This window comes from Canis aureus, chromosome 37, assembly GCF_053574225.1.
Source record: "Canis aureus isolate CA01 chromosome 37, VMU_Caureus_v.1.0, whole genome shotgun sequence".
Taxonomy (NCBI): domain Eukaryota; kingdom Metazoa; phylum Chordata; class Mammalia; order Carnivora; family Canidae; genus Canis; species Canis aureus.
Window position 1 is genome coordinate 21,444,184 of NC_135647.1, and position 14,649 is coordinate 21,458,832.

The 14,649-nt window shown below is 48.7% G+C and overlaps 1 protein-coding gene across 6 annotated transcripts in view; it reads left to right on the forward strand.

Annotated features, from left to right (window-relative positions):
- Positions 1-4,291, forward strand: part of LYRM4 (LYR motif containing 4) — a 159,291-nt gene extending 155,000 nt beyond the window's left edge. For all 6 annotated transcript variants that reach the window (XR_013373835.1, XR_013373836.1, XR_013373839.1 and 3 more), the window contains one exon: positions 3,879-4,291. Coding sequence is in view for 3 of the 6 variants with exons in the window: in XM_077886342.1 (XP_077742468.1) it covers positions 3,879-3,947 (69 nt within the window). In the remaining 3 variants the exon portion in view is untranslated. The remainder of the gene's footprint in view (positions 1-3,878) is intronic.
- Positions 4,292-14,649: the final 10,358 nt, after the last annotated feature.

A 14,649-nucleotide genomic window follows, 5' to 3' on the forward strand; every position in this document is an offset into this window, starting at 1 on the left:
AACAGAACTATTACGTAAACATTTATTGCCTCGCCTCTATCCTTCTCATTGAGATGACTTTTTAATATTTCCTCCCTGTGTGAACTGAATATTTCTCCTCCATCTTCTGTAATTGCTCTGGGTTAATCCCTTATAGCCTTGGATTACAGCTTTAAACTTTCTGCTGGACCAAATTTAAATCATTTTATTTTCCTTAACAGCGAGTGAGCATTCTTATTACAATGAAATGGTCCTATTGCTTTTATCAACTTGCCTTTATCAATTCCACTAGTAGCTCACTACCAAAGCACTGTGTAATTACTTAACAGATCTAGGTTTCAGAACTAGTGGACCTAGAGCCTTGGTTATAAACCAGGGATACTAGACCCCGTTATTTTTAGTTACCGGGTACTCACTGAGCACTTCCTATGCGCCTAGCACTGTCCTAAACTATGCTGTGAAAGTAACTAAGTCGGAACAAGCAGCACGTGAGTCCCTCCTTTGTCCCTGGCAGTCACTGATGCTCACGCAAAGGAACTGATGCAGACACGCAGACACATGCAGTAAGTGCTCCCAGGACTGAGAGAGAGACAGCAAGAGAGAGAGAGCAAGAGAGAGCGAGAGAGCCCTTCCTGCAGAGGGGACCCAGGGAAGCTTCATCCATTCGCCCCAAGGGTGGGCAGCCTTTTGTGTGGTGGACCTGGAATGAGCCTTTCTTGGGAGAGGAGTCTCAGAAAGAGAAGTTGGAAGACCCAGAGTCTCACGGCAGTCAGTGAGAAGTTCTGTGCTACTTGGCGGGGGGGGCGGGGGGTGGTGTCACCAGAGGACTGTGGCTCTCAGACCACAGGGCCTGGACAGATATTAATTGGTATGCTCTCTTCACATCATTAACAATAAGATCTGATTTCATTTTTTTCCCCAAAAGCCATAAAAGTGTTGTATTTGAATGGAATTTTTTTTAATCTAATTCCTATGTCTGTCAAAATGGGCTGCAAACTTGAAGGTTTGTGGAGGGAGGTGGTTCCTTTTTTTTTTTAATTTATTTTAAAATTTTTATTTAAATTCAACTTAATTATTATTAGTTTCAGAGTTAGAATTTAGGGATTCTTCAGTTGCATATAACACCCAGTGCTCATTACTTCACGTGTCCTTCTTCATGCCCATCACCCCATTACCATGTCCCTCCACCCACCTCCCTCCAGTGACCCTCAGTTTGTTTCCTGTAGTTAAGAGTCTCCTATGGTTTGTCTCCCTCTCTGTGTTTGTTTTTTTCTTTTTCTGAAGGTTTTAAGTTCCCTAAAGCCTGAGCTCTTTGGATCGCCCCTCACTCTTCATTCTGTGGTTTTCTTTGGAGCCTTTTACATGGCGCTGCTTGCAACTAAGTCACCCCATATCACATCTGCATTTTTTTCAAGAGAGCACCCATCCCCCAAAGGTTCCATCCTTTGGATTGGTGGACTAGGAGAACCACTGGTGTGTTAACTGGATCCCTCGAGGCTTAGGAATAGAAGAGAAAGGCCACACAACAGGAGAACCCTGTGTCCTTCTTGTAGCCCACCCATCAAGAGGGTGGCTGTGAACACAAAGTGAGCTGTGTGGGAGGAGACATGTTTATTTTGCAGCATAATAAACATGCTACTGGATCTTCAGACAGTCCACCACGGAGACCACCTTTTCTCAGGGTATCCGCACACATGGCTTGACACTGGGCCTCTCAGGGGTCACCCAGCTGCTCTGAAAGGTGTGTGAGGTGGGTCCTGGAGACCCAACAAGTAGTAAGAGAGGCTGAGGGGTGGAAGGAGTCCATCTGGTTCTATCTCTGTCCAGCATATAAATCGCTTCTCCATCCTCACCTTCTCCTCCTTACAGAGAATTGACAGCTTCCCAAGTCAGCCATTTCCATTTTTTGACAACCCTGTGAAAGAGTTCTTCCTTATGCTGGATCGTAACTTCTCCTTGGCACCAGAGCCCTGACAAAACACTGATGAATTCAGTCAAGCTCTCATGGATATTGAGTGATTGTCGACATTTCTAAGAGGGGGTTCCTGATAAACCCTTCCCAGATCAATGAAATATAAAACAAGTTCCCAGGCAAATGAACCGTTTGAGCGGTTAATCAAATTAATTTTTATTAACCTCGACATCCCCCCAAAAAATAATGATTTTTTTTCTTCCTTTTAAAATAATTGATATTTTAGCCTTTCTTCTAAAAAAGCATTGCTAGTGGACCCGTGTGTCTGTTGAGGTTAGCACAAGAAAATAAAACCCTATAGCACCCAGTGTGGCGAGCACCGTTGCCCTGCCTCCGCTCTGGAGTAGGGGGCCTACGGCTTCTGCTCGCCCCACAGCTATTCCAGCTCATCGAGAAGAGAAGTCAGGACAAGCCTGTGCTCCACTCATCCTGAAATCTCATCCAGCTAATCTCACACCTCAGAGTGGTTTATGACTTCACTGTCAGAGTGTGGCCCACAGAATCCCAGGCCTGCCCTCTCTGCTTGCATCGGAAGCCATATGTGTTCTTTACGTTGACAAGAGGAAGGGAGACTGAAGGCACAGGAGCAGAGCTCATCCCCGACTTCTGTTAGGAATGGGGCAGAGCACTCATGCTCCACAACCACCACTCACTTCTTTCTTTTATCAAATTAAGGAATTCACTTGTAGTGAAAATATCTACACGATCATCCTCATCGCCCTAAATCTCCACTCTGTACTTTAGCTTTCTTTTATCAATAACCTGGCTGCTCTGACCTCTTTGTTCACATTCTCCTGGCACCAGGATGCTTGTGAGTCCCCAGTGCTCCTGGGCCATTGGGACACCTCTACGTAAGGGTGTGCTGGAGGACATAACCAATGGTGTGGGAAAATGGGAAAGTTCAGATGGTCTGTTGGGGTGTCAACAGGGAAGACAGTGATGTAGTAGCGTCATATGGTGACAGGTGGTAGCCATACTTTGTGGTGAGCATAACAGAAGATACGGAAAAGTTGAACCATTATGTTGTACACCTTAAACCATGTAAGATGCTGTGTCAACTCTACTCCAATAAAAAAATAAAATAGATGGGGCACCTGAGTGGCTCAGTCAGTTAAGTATCTGGCTCTTGATTTCAGCTCAGGTCATGATCAGCTCAGGGTTGTGAGATCGAGGCCTGTGTCAGGCTTCACACTCAGTGGCAAGTCTGTTTGAGGATTCTCTCTCTCCCTCTCCTTCTGCCCCTCCCCACAGAGCTCTCACACTCTCTTTCTCTCTCTCTCTCTCTCTAAAATCAGTAATTCAAGAAGTCATTTTTTAAAACAGAATGGAATATTAAAGCAAGATGGGAAAGCCACCTGAGAGTCTTGGTGCTGCAGCACCCACCTAGGACAGTGGGAACATGTGGGCACTAACAGCAACACTCAGTTTAGGAGGACACTGGGAAAGGAAAGGTCAGGAAAGACAAGAGGCGATGTAAACCCCTGTTCTAGCCCAACACGGCCAAGACCCATCTCTGCTTTATGCTGAAAGCCTTTGCTTACGGAAGAACCAGTTCTAAAGGAAGGGGGTCCTGTTCGGTGAGGAGCTGCCGTCACCCACATCTAGACGGCTCTCCCTCCGGGCCACCAGCCGCAGAACCTGGTGGACGGTCTCAGCCCAGGACATTCCAGGAAACCAAGGCCATGGCTGCTGGTGCCATTTCAAAGGCGAGGAAGAATGACCGTGGATCTCTAACTTGTCCTCACAAGGAAGTGGGATTGGAGGGTGTGGGGAGTCGGCAAAGGCCAACCTGGTGACGACCCTCGGCCTCACGATGCAGTTTCCCACAGGAACAGCCCTGGGATGGCAGAGGCTGGCATTTAAATGTTAGAAATGCTTTTTCTGACCTTTCGCAGCTAATGGAGTCTGTGTCTTTCTCTGCCTTCAGGTCCACATCGGCCAAATGTATTCGACTGACAAGCTGATCATTGAGAATCAAGAGAAGCCTAGGACCTAGGGAGCCGGGGCCAGCCGCCACGGGCAGCGGAGGGCTGCCTTCAGCATCCATCCTGCGCTTGGCCGGCTCCCCACAGACCGCAGGTGGCCTCCTCCAACGATAGCCTCTCGCTCCGCCTGCCCTCGAGGAGCTGATAAACTGAGTCCGGTGTCCATTCCTCGGCAGCCTTAGTGAAAAGGGTGGCTGTGTCTCCTTGATTCAGGTGTTAGAATGAAGAAGTGGCGCTCACTCGGAACACTGCTGTGTATTGTCGCGTCTCCTCTCCTCTGTATCTCTCCACCACTTGTATAGAGCGCCTCCGCCCTCTGTTTCTTGGTTGACAATAAACAGAATCGTCTCCCTGAGCCTTCTTGCACCAGAATGTTCCCGATAATGAAGGCACTCCCGCTTGCCACTGAGGCAGGTCCTGCAGAGGGTGGTGGGGACCCAGCAGGACGGTCCCTTTGGTGAAGGCACGTCTAGGCACCCAAGATTTGGAGGGCTGTGGGGAAGAGGGCAGGGCCAGAGGGGTAGAGGGTGCATCCTGCAGTTTATCCCCTGTGTGACCGCAGAGGGGCCCGCATGTGGCTTCATGCATGGGCACAGGATCCTGCCGACCTGCTGCTCAGAGTGTGGGCCCCACCCAGGCACTTGCTGGAGATGCGGAATCTCAAACCCTACCCCCAACATTTTGAATCAGAATCCTAAGTCTAACACATCCAAGTGACCTTAGTGCCCGCCAAGGTTGGGGAAGGGCCACTCGGCACTGCTTCCCAGAGTTAGCTTCCCGGACAGAGCCATGAGCACTTGAGAATTGGAGTGGGGTTTTTTTGTTTTTGTTTTTGTTTTTTTTTTAACATTTTATTTATTTATTCATGAGAATACACAGAGAGAGAGAGAGAGGGGCAGAGACACAGGCAGAGGGAGAAGCAGGCTCCATGCGGGGAGCCCGACACGGGACTCGATCCCAGGTCTCCAGGATCACGCCCTGGGCCGAAGACGGCGCTAAACCACTGAGCCACCGGGCAGCCCAGAGTTTTTTTAAAAGCAGTTTCTTGGCACATCCCTCCCCTCAGTTCTGACTTAGTAAGTAAGATGTGAGGCACGATCATTTATATTTACATGCTTAAAAGTCCCCTCATGTCTTTAATGTCTAGTTGGTTTGCGGGAGCTCTGCTTTTTGAGGATGTTGCAGGTAATAAAGATATTTGTGTGCATTTAGCCGTGGAAACACATCAGCTAAAAATAGAAGAAGAAGGTATTAAATAACTTACTTGATATCTAGGGTTTTATAGGGAACCCAGATACTATCTGAGTGACTTGTTTACCTTTGTAAACAGCACTAAGTGAATTCATTACTAAGGTGTTTAGGTTTGGAACAGGCTCATATGAATATTTATGGGCCTAACATCGCTGTGACAGTGTCACCGAACCTGCCACCCATAGATTGTAGATTTTGTTGTAACAGTGCATCCAAAATAGATTAAAAGTGTACTCCTTCTGTTTGGCAGTACAACTTAGGACTTCAGAAAGCTTTTGCCCATGGATAGTCTTGTACACCTGAACCTTGGTAGGTCTTGGACAGCTCCCCCCAGCCCCAAACAATGTTAGGGTGACAGCGTGGAGCAGACTGGGTGTAGGTGATGTGGGAAATGTGCTCTCCCCCTTCAGCTGACTATCATGGGACAGTGGCCCACCCTGGGACGTGCGGCTCTGGGTCACTTTTCCACTCTGCATCGGTAGGATATATGGGCATTCAGCAACAAGGGCTAGCTAATGGATGTCACCTCTGATTTATACTTAATTAATTAAAGCTACTGCTACTTGGAAACCTATCTAGGGTTGAACCTCTCCCCTAGAAGTGTCAAGTTCCTAACAGAGCATCCACTCCAGAGGAGCTATCCCCCCCAGATTTGACTGACAGAGGCAGTGGGCCAAACTAACCTACCTCGTTCTGCAGGTCTAACAGCAGGTTGCTTTTATGCTAATCAAAGCCCACGAATGGGTTTGAACATGCCCAGAGCCTTAAACGGAGCTAATTTTTGTGACTCAGATAAGAATAACTATGCATTAGGAATATATGGAAAGATACGCAAGAAGCCTGTCCCACAGAATCCACAAATAGGGGGCCTGACCCTGTCTTCCAGATGCAGGGGAGGCGGGCAGAGCCTTGCACTGGGTGCTCCTCAGCTCAGAGTACCAGAGTGGACTTAGGGCTTTGAATAAAGTGACACACCCAGAGTAGTGATCTCTGTTTCTAGAGTTGAGCGTTCCCCATGCTTGAGTGGACCCCCCCCCCCCACATCACACTCAGCGTCACAGACCTCTGCTGTGCTCGGCTATTGTGAAGAGGGGCTCAGGCTGGGGTCTGCAGATCACTTTCCCGTGTCAGCATTTAGCAAATGAGAAAAGCCACTACAAGACAAAACCATTGGCCAAGCACAGCGATTCTCTAGACCTTCAGAGATAACACTCGGCGGGGCTGGCTATCATGCTTTAATACCTGGGAAACCTTACTTGACCAAGTGCATGGCTGTGTTCTGATGGCTGTGGGTCTCTGGATCGTGGAACTGAAAGATCGTGATCTGAGTAGAGCTGGCTTCACATCTACTCCGCCCTGCCACCAGCAGCAGTTACTTTCACTACCTTCATCCATAGCTTCATCCAACATCTCCTGCCCCTGAATACAACCAACAGTGCAACCAAGTATTCGGGAGCAAAGGGGACAGGCCAAGGGGAACGGCTACTGAGATGACAAAATGTCAGAGCCGACTGGCATTAGAGCCCACCTGGTCCAACCCCCAGATCTGCAGGTGTGAAAACCAAGATGCTGAGCATCCCTGGGTCATCTGCAGACCTTTCTCTGCCATCCCTAACGCTGGTCTTTTATTCATTCATTGAGCACTGACTGTGAGTCAGCTGGTGCCAGGTGCGGGGGAGACCAGTGAACAACGCAGCCCCTGCCTTTGCAGAGCTTGCAGTCCAGCAGAGGAACTGGATGAGAAAGGACACGTCTGAGGAGCGTTACAAAGGGTGAAATTAAGGTCCTCTAAGAGCTGATGGGGAGTATCTGGAAAGCCCTCCCTGAGGGAAGGGAGATTTAAATTGAAGATTAATGAGGACTTGAGGGGATCCCTGGGTGGCTCAGCGGTTTCACGCCTGCCTTTGGCCCAGGGCGCGATCCTGGAGTCCTGGGATCGAGTCCCGCGTCAGGCTCCCCGCATGGAGCCTGCTTCTCTCTCTGCCTCTCTCTCTCTGTCTCTCTCTCTCTCTCTCTCTATGGCTATCATAAATAAATAAAAATAAATCTAAATTAATTAATAAATAAATAAATAAATAAATAAATAAATAAATAAGGACTTGGCCGGACCAAGGGTGGGGAGAGGAGCTCTCTAGGCAGGAGGAACAGCATATGCAAAGCCTGAATGAGGGAGCAGGGTGGCGGGAAGCACCATGCAAGAAACTAAAGGCAGACCAGGATGGCTGGCAAGCAAGGATGAGTCATAGGCAGGACCCACACTGTGGAGGGCCCAGGGAGCCTTGACCTCAGGCCCTAAGAAGCTATTGAAGTTTTTCAGCAGGATAAAGTTTGTAGAGGGGTAACAGATTAGGAGAGGTACAGGGAAACCAACTTTAATGGGAGGTGGAGGAAGGCTTAGACTGGACACTAGTCCAGGTAAGAGATGGTGGTGACTTCACCTAGGACGATGATCGTTGCGAAGTAGAGTCAACATCACCCTGAGAAGAACTTGCTTTGGCTCAGCCGCTCTTCCCAAGGTGAGTGAGAGACGTGTGGTGCAGAGGCGCCCAGCTGAGCCTCCCAGCCAAGTCTCGCTGAGATGGGTCAACTACAGCCAACCCTCAGGCCTATGATACAGAACAAATTACTGTTTTAGGCACAAAGTTTGTGGGTAGCTATGCAGCAATGACTAATACAGAGAGCTAGTACTGTAATTTATCTCTTTTTCAGGGCCACATAGCAAACCAAAGAGTAGGTAGGCAAACTTAATAAAACTGTGGGTCTCCTGTGGAGAGCCGTTTCCACAGTACCTACAGAGTACAGATGTCATGTGTCTTAAAGACAAAAGAGCTTGCCAACGACTGGACCCCGTTAGGGTATACATAAAAAAAAAAAAAAAAAACAGGACCAAAAAGAAGAAAGAAAAAAATAAATATATAGTCAACAGGACTTGGTAATTGATTGGATGTGAAGTATAGAGAGGGTGTCAGGGGAGTCCAGGAGGGGTTCCAAGGCCTTGGGTTTGGGGCCTGGGTGACTGAGCAGAGGTTAGGCCACCAGCTGAGACAAGACGGGAGTAGGCACTGTCTGAAGCTTTCTCCTCCTGCCAGGTTCAAACAGAAAGACTAGCATCTACAAATGTGTGTCTTACTTCCAAAGGTTGAAAATATTATTCCTGGTTTTTTCAAACAAACAAAAAATCCACTAGAAGAAAACAATTTAATAAAAGACCCTTATAAAGAAACTTTACCCATAGCTCTCTGTAAGACAAATACACTCCTTCTCCATGTAATGCCTGTAGATACGTATTGTCTCTGAGGACAGGATGAGTAGGAGGAAATTTTTCTATATTTTGTAAAAGGTGATAGAAGATTTTTAAAGAAGGCGAAGGAAGGTTGGCCTACACATTCTAAGACTATAGTTCTGAGAACACAACTAAAATGCCCAGTAGAATATCAACAAGTATACAGGAAGTGCACCAACATTTTATAACAGAACGAGCTGCTTTCGTTTGTTTGGTACTTCGGCAAACTGTTGGTAGCTTTCTAGATTGGCGGCTATCACACGTACTGAGGCCAGGCTGTAAATAGAGCAGCAGCTGAAGAAATGATAAGCACTCAGAATGAAGGAGAACGCATTTCCGATGCCAAGAATGATGTCCTCTGAGTTGGGAACTCTTCTTCTGAGCCTACCCAAGGTCACGAACAAGAAGTTCTTTTCTTTGTTAAATATGGTCAGAACCCAGATGACCTTTTGTTTTGTTTTGTTTTGTTTTTTAAGGGAGAGAGAGCAAGAGGAGGAGCAGAGGGAGAGGGAGAGAGGGAATCCCAAGCAGACTGTGCTGAGCACAGAGTCGGACACAAGGCTCAATCCTGAGATCATGACCTGAGCCAAAATCAAGAGTTGGTCGCTCAACCGACTCCGCCACCCAGGAGCCCCTGGATGACCAGTTCTTGACTAAAGATAATCATATGAACCGAAGAACATTTTAAAAGTTCAACCCATTAAACTTACCAGTGGGCTTCATGACAGTGGCCCAGCGTGTAAATCAGAAGCCACGAGAAGCAGCCACATTTTCTGAATCGTCGAAACAGACTCATGTGGTGAGGTTACGCAGACGAGGGTGGGGAGGCCCATGCAGATGGTCAGGACTATGAACAAAAGAAACAGGCCGCAGGAACTTGTGCTTCGCACATGCCAGGATGGCAGGCACCTCATCACCAATCTGGTATTGGCCGGTTGTTACAGAAAGATCTGGAAGCTGGTAGAGAAAGCAGTGATTTCGGCATGACAGTTTGCCATGCCCTCTACGGACAGTGGCTCACCTCGCCTCTGAGAGCAAACAAGGTCTTTGCTTCTCAGTGTTCCTGCAGCCCTGCCCAGTGCTTCGGGGAACCGTCCGTGAAAACCGCTCCTCGGGTGGAGAGTCATTGGAAGACTGAGAGGGATAATCCTGCCTTTGCTCGGGGCAAAGTTTCAGGGGCAGAGCCCCAGAAGGACGGCTGGCAGGGACGAATCTGCTCTTAGCCCAGCGGCGACCGCTGACACCACGATGGCAGCAGCCAACGAGGTCAGGCTCTTGCCATCCTGAAATGGGCCACACGCAGATGTCGACTCCAGGGGAGCTGGACGCGCACTCGGGGTCTTCGAGAGCCGCTGGCCCCAGGCTGAGCCCGTGTCCCCTCCCAGAGGAGCTGGGCCTCCGGAGGCAGCCGGCGCAGCAGGGCCACAGCTTCCTGGAGATGATCCTCTCCTCCTCCGGTCAGAAGACTACACCCTTTTTAAATAAAGTTTACTTTATTTACTTTGTTTGACCGTATCACTCCAACGATTGCCACTTAATCGCTAAAACAGTTCGATAGAACTTCCGATCGGGGGTGTCTGGGTGCTCGGTCAGTTAAGCGTCGGACTCTTGATTTCAGCTCAGATCATGATCTCAGGGTCCTGGGATTGAGCATCTGGCTCCCGGCTCAGAGGCAGCTTCTCCCTCTCCCTCTGCTCCTCTCCTGCCCCCTCCCACCCCACCCCACTCTCTCTTTCTCCCTCTCTCAAATAAATAAATAAAATCTAAACAACAACAACAAAAAAACCTTTTGATCACTTACTAAGTGAATTCATGTGACTTCATCTGTCTTGAGCACAGAGACAGTTTAACAATATAATTGGTTCTGGGTTTTTTTTTTTTTTTTAAAGATTTTATTTATTTATTCATGGGAGACAGAGAGAGAGAGAGAGAGAGAGAGGCAGAGACACAGGCAGAGGGAGAAGCAGGCTCCATGCAGGGAGCCTGACGTGGGACTCGATCCTGGGTCTCCAGGATCACACCCTGGGCCGAAGGCGGTGCTAAACCACTGAGCCACCTGGGCTTCCCGGTTCTGGGTTTTTAAAGGGACACTTCACAGCACACGTAGATATAGGATCAGGGACTGCAATACTAATGCCAAGTGTCTCATCAAGATCTACCATATTTACTCTCTACTCATGCTTCAAACATGTAACCTGTGTTAGGACGACTAATTTGCCGAATTTTAGCATTTAAAGGCACATCTTTGTGGGACTCCGTAAGTAGACGTTGTTCAAAGGGGGAAATGATATATCAGTAACAGACTGCAAAAAAATAAAATATTTCTTTTTCTAAAAAAACTGGAAGAAAAAAAAACAATTCCTTTGAGAATATGGGGAAACAAAAATAAATAAATAAATAAATAAATAAATAAATAAATAAATAAATAAATAAATAAATAACTGGAAGACAGGAATACGGAGCAATGAGGGGACTGAGGATGGTGGAAATGGCCCGACAGCCCGAGTCCTAGGGATACCACTGCAGGAGGGGGCTCTAACTCCAGCTGGGCCACTAACTGACTTTGCTCCTTGTAGGCAACGTAGGATGACCAGATCCCTGAACCCCTAGCAACCTTTCTAGCTTCACAGCTTGCAATGCCAGTTAAATCGAAAGGAAAGAAACCATCCTGGAGACGCTTTGAGTGTTTCTGGAATAATTATCAGGAAATCTTCAGGATGAGTCCCCTAAATAGTATGGGGTTTGGTGCTCTTTGTGTGGGTGGTAGTTTTCAGCCCAGCCCATGTGGTTCATGAGAATGTGGATTTTGGGTTAAACTGGGCAGCGCAGCCAGCTGAGCTCCCTGCAAAGGTACAGCGAAGTCCTGGAGGAAGGCCCTGGCCCCTCGGAATCCTCCCCAGCCTCCAGCCCAGTGTCTGACCGAACAGGTCTCCAATTTTTTCTGAACTGAACATTTTTTCTTGGGATCCCCTGGCTGGCTCTGTTGGTAGAGCACACAACTTTTGATCTCAGGGTTGTGAGTTCAAGCCCCGCGCCAGGTATGGAGCCTACTAAAAAAATATATATAAATATAAATATATATAAATATATAAATTTATATAAATATAAATTTGTTTATTTAAACAAATGAAAACTCTCTCCCTAGCTTCTGCTGGCTTCTGAGATTCCCAAAGCAAAATCTGGACCCTACTGAAAAAGAAAGGGGATATCCCCGCCGGACTTACCCTGCAGTAACTTTGCTTTGGATGTTTTCCCTACAGGCATGTGGTTAAAAACGAAAGTTCAAAACGTATGCAAGCAAGAGTGAGCACTCTGGGGTAGAGGCAGCTTGTGGGTGAGCCCGGGGTTCCTATGCCTGGGCATTGTCGGGGGAGTGCGGCTAAACACATGGAGAACAGCTGGAAAATGACCAGAGGCTGGACGGGCTACGAGAGCAAGAGAACCGCGATTGGAGAGAGCTGGAGAGATCCTGGGGCATGAATCAGCCCCCCGAGTGGGACGCGGAAGATGGGGAGTGCCGGCTAGATCAGCTCGGCCCGGCCGCTTGGGCTGAGGATTGACAAAGGGGCAGGTGCACACCGTGGCCCCAAGCTGCCCACGTCCCAGAAAGTCCTTGGTTCTTCTCCTCTTCCAGCTTCGCCTCTTCCTGGCAGCGAGATCCCAGGTAAGTAGCTTCTCTAAACTTCTGTTTCCCCATCTCTGGAATGGCCCTAACTGCCTACCCACCTGACAGGGTGGCCCTAAGGATCTTCTACCATATGTGATACAGAATGAGCGAGCAAACTTTAGGTGTTGTAGCATTCATTTAGAATGCTGTATCAGAGGGGCGCCTGGGGGGCTCAGCGGTGGAGCGCCTGCCTTGGGCCTGGGGCGTGACCCCAGGGTCCCAGGATCGAGTCCCGCACTGGGCAACCTGCATGGAGCCTGCTTCTCCCTCTGCCTAGGTCTCTGCCTCTCTGTGTGTCTCTCAGGAATAAATCAATAAAATCTAAAAAAAAAAAAAAAAAAAGAATCATCCACAAGGAGCACAGTGGTATGGGATGAGACGTCACCTTTTCCGAAGGCCCTTGGAAGTCAAGGCAAGGAGTTGGGACGGCAGTCTAAGAGAAAAGGGTTAAGTGACCGTGTTATGAGTCAGTTGTAGCTTCTGTATGAAACCAGACTGGAGGGACACATGGGTGAGTGACATCAGGAGGCTCTCGTCACTGACCCGATGAGAAGTGATACGGCGGGAGTGGAAGGGAGCAAGTTGTTGGAGGAGTGTTTCAGAAATGGAAGAGACTGGGATGCCCGGGGGCTCAGCGGTGGAGCACCTGCCTTGGGCCCAGGGCGTGACCCCAGGGTCCCAGGATCGAGTCCCGCATTGGGCTCCCTGTAGGCGCCTGCTTCTCCCTCTGCCTGTGTCTCTGCCTCTATCTGTGTCTCTCAGGAATAAATCAATAAAATCTTAAAAAAAGAAAAACTGTATCAGACACCTTAGGGGATGTAAAAATGAACCAGATGGAGATTTTTTCCCTTAATATGCTCACTGACAGCACCTAAGACATGTAAATACCTTTGCAAAGTCTAAGGGGGTAAGTTACCTAGGAGGGCCCTACTTTCAGGGCTAGGAGCGGGAGGGGAGGGGAGATCAAAGGGAGAAAATATTTCTGCCTGAACTGTGAATTCTAGGCTAAGGAGCCTGAGTTTTATTTGGTGGGAAGAGAGCTGTTAAGAAGGGGATGGTGGGACACGGCAGATTAACTGCCTGGTGCACACGATGCCTCTTGGGGGAGACAGCCGGGAAATTGTCGCCGTCACTTAGATGCAGTCTAACGCCTGCCTGGGGTGCGCCGTGGTAGGGACTGGATCCAGAGGGAAGAATGAATCCAAACGGCATTTGCAAGTGACAGATTTGATGAGCGAAGGGATACTTAAAGAATAGGAGTGACGCAAAGATAATTGGAATGCTGGGTCCTGAAACACTGGCAGGGTGGGGTTGCCTCTCACTGAAACACACGTAGGCCAACAACACGTCTCCCTTGGGGCAAATTCACGTCCCCAGACATACACCTCACTGCACTGCTGTAGGTCTGCAGTTCACATTACTGTGTGTTTTACTGTGTTGCAGTAGAGACACTTTGGGGTATCTGCCCACCTCCCGAGACCCCAACAGGCATCGGGGGTTCTTGACAACCATTTCACATCATAATCCTACCCCACTTCCAGCCGCAGCTAATGGAACAGAGATGCATACCCTGTTTGACCCAAAGTGGGCCGAATTTTTTCTCTTAGAAACTCAGAACCAGGGGGCAGCCCGGGTGGCTCAGCAGGTTAGCTCTCCCTTCAGTCCAGGGCCTGATGCTGGAGACCCAGGATCGAGTCCCACATCGGGCTCCCTGCATGGAGCCTGCTTCTCCCTCTCTGACTGTGTCTCTGCCTCTCTCTCTGTGGGTGTCTCATGAATAAATAAATAAAATCTTTAAAAAAAAAAAAAAGAAAGAAAGAAAGAAACTCAGAACCAGGCACGAGAGTTCCATTTCCAGCTGGGCTCTTTGCTGGAACTGGAGGGCACAGACTCGGGAGATGCAGAGCAGCCACCTTCCATCTGTCATGCGGACGGAGAGAGGAGATGCTAGTCTGCAGGGAGAGACGAATGCAGCAGATCGGAGCGGGAGGAGGCAGAGAGAGCCTCCTGATTCCGGTGGCCCTGAGAGGCCCAGCTGCCTTCCGATGCACGTGGTAGCCCCACATCCATCAGACGGACGCCCCTGTTTGCTCCAGCTGGCTGGAGCTGGTTTCTGTAACTTGCAGTTTGGAACATTGACTGATGCTGTTGAATGAAATCCGGGCCCGGGTGGAAGAGCACAAGTTCACGTTTTTCAGTAGGTGGGTTCTCTCTCCCCCCAGAAGTAGGTAACTGGCACTTTGAAGACAGGAGGTAGGAAGAAGAAGGAGGTGGACCTCTTGTCCCGATATTAAGAGGTCTAGATGTCTAGCGACGCCCTGAGAGGCCTAGAAGGTCTGGTCTAGGCCTCACCCTCCCAGGAGACCCAGAAGGAAGGAAAGAACCCGAGCAAAACCGCCTTTGCTTCTTTTTTTTTTTTTTTTTTTTTTTTTTTTTATGATAGAGAGAGAGAGAGAGAGAGAGAGGCAGAGACACAGGCAGAGGGAGAAGCAGGCTCCATGCACCGGGAGCC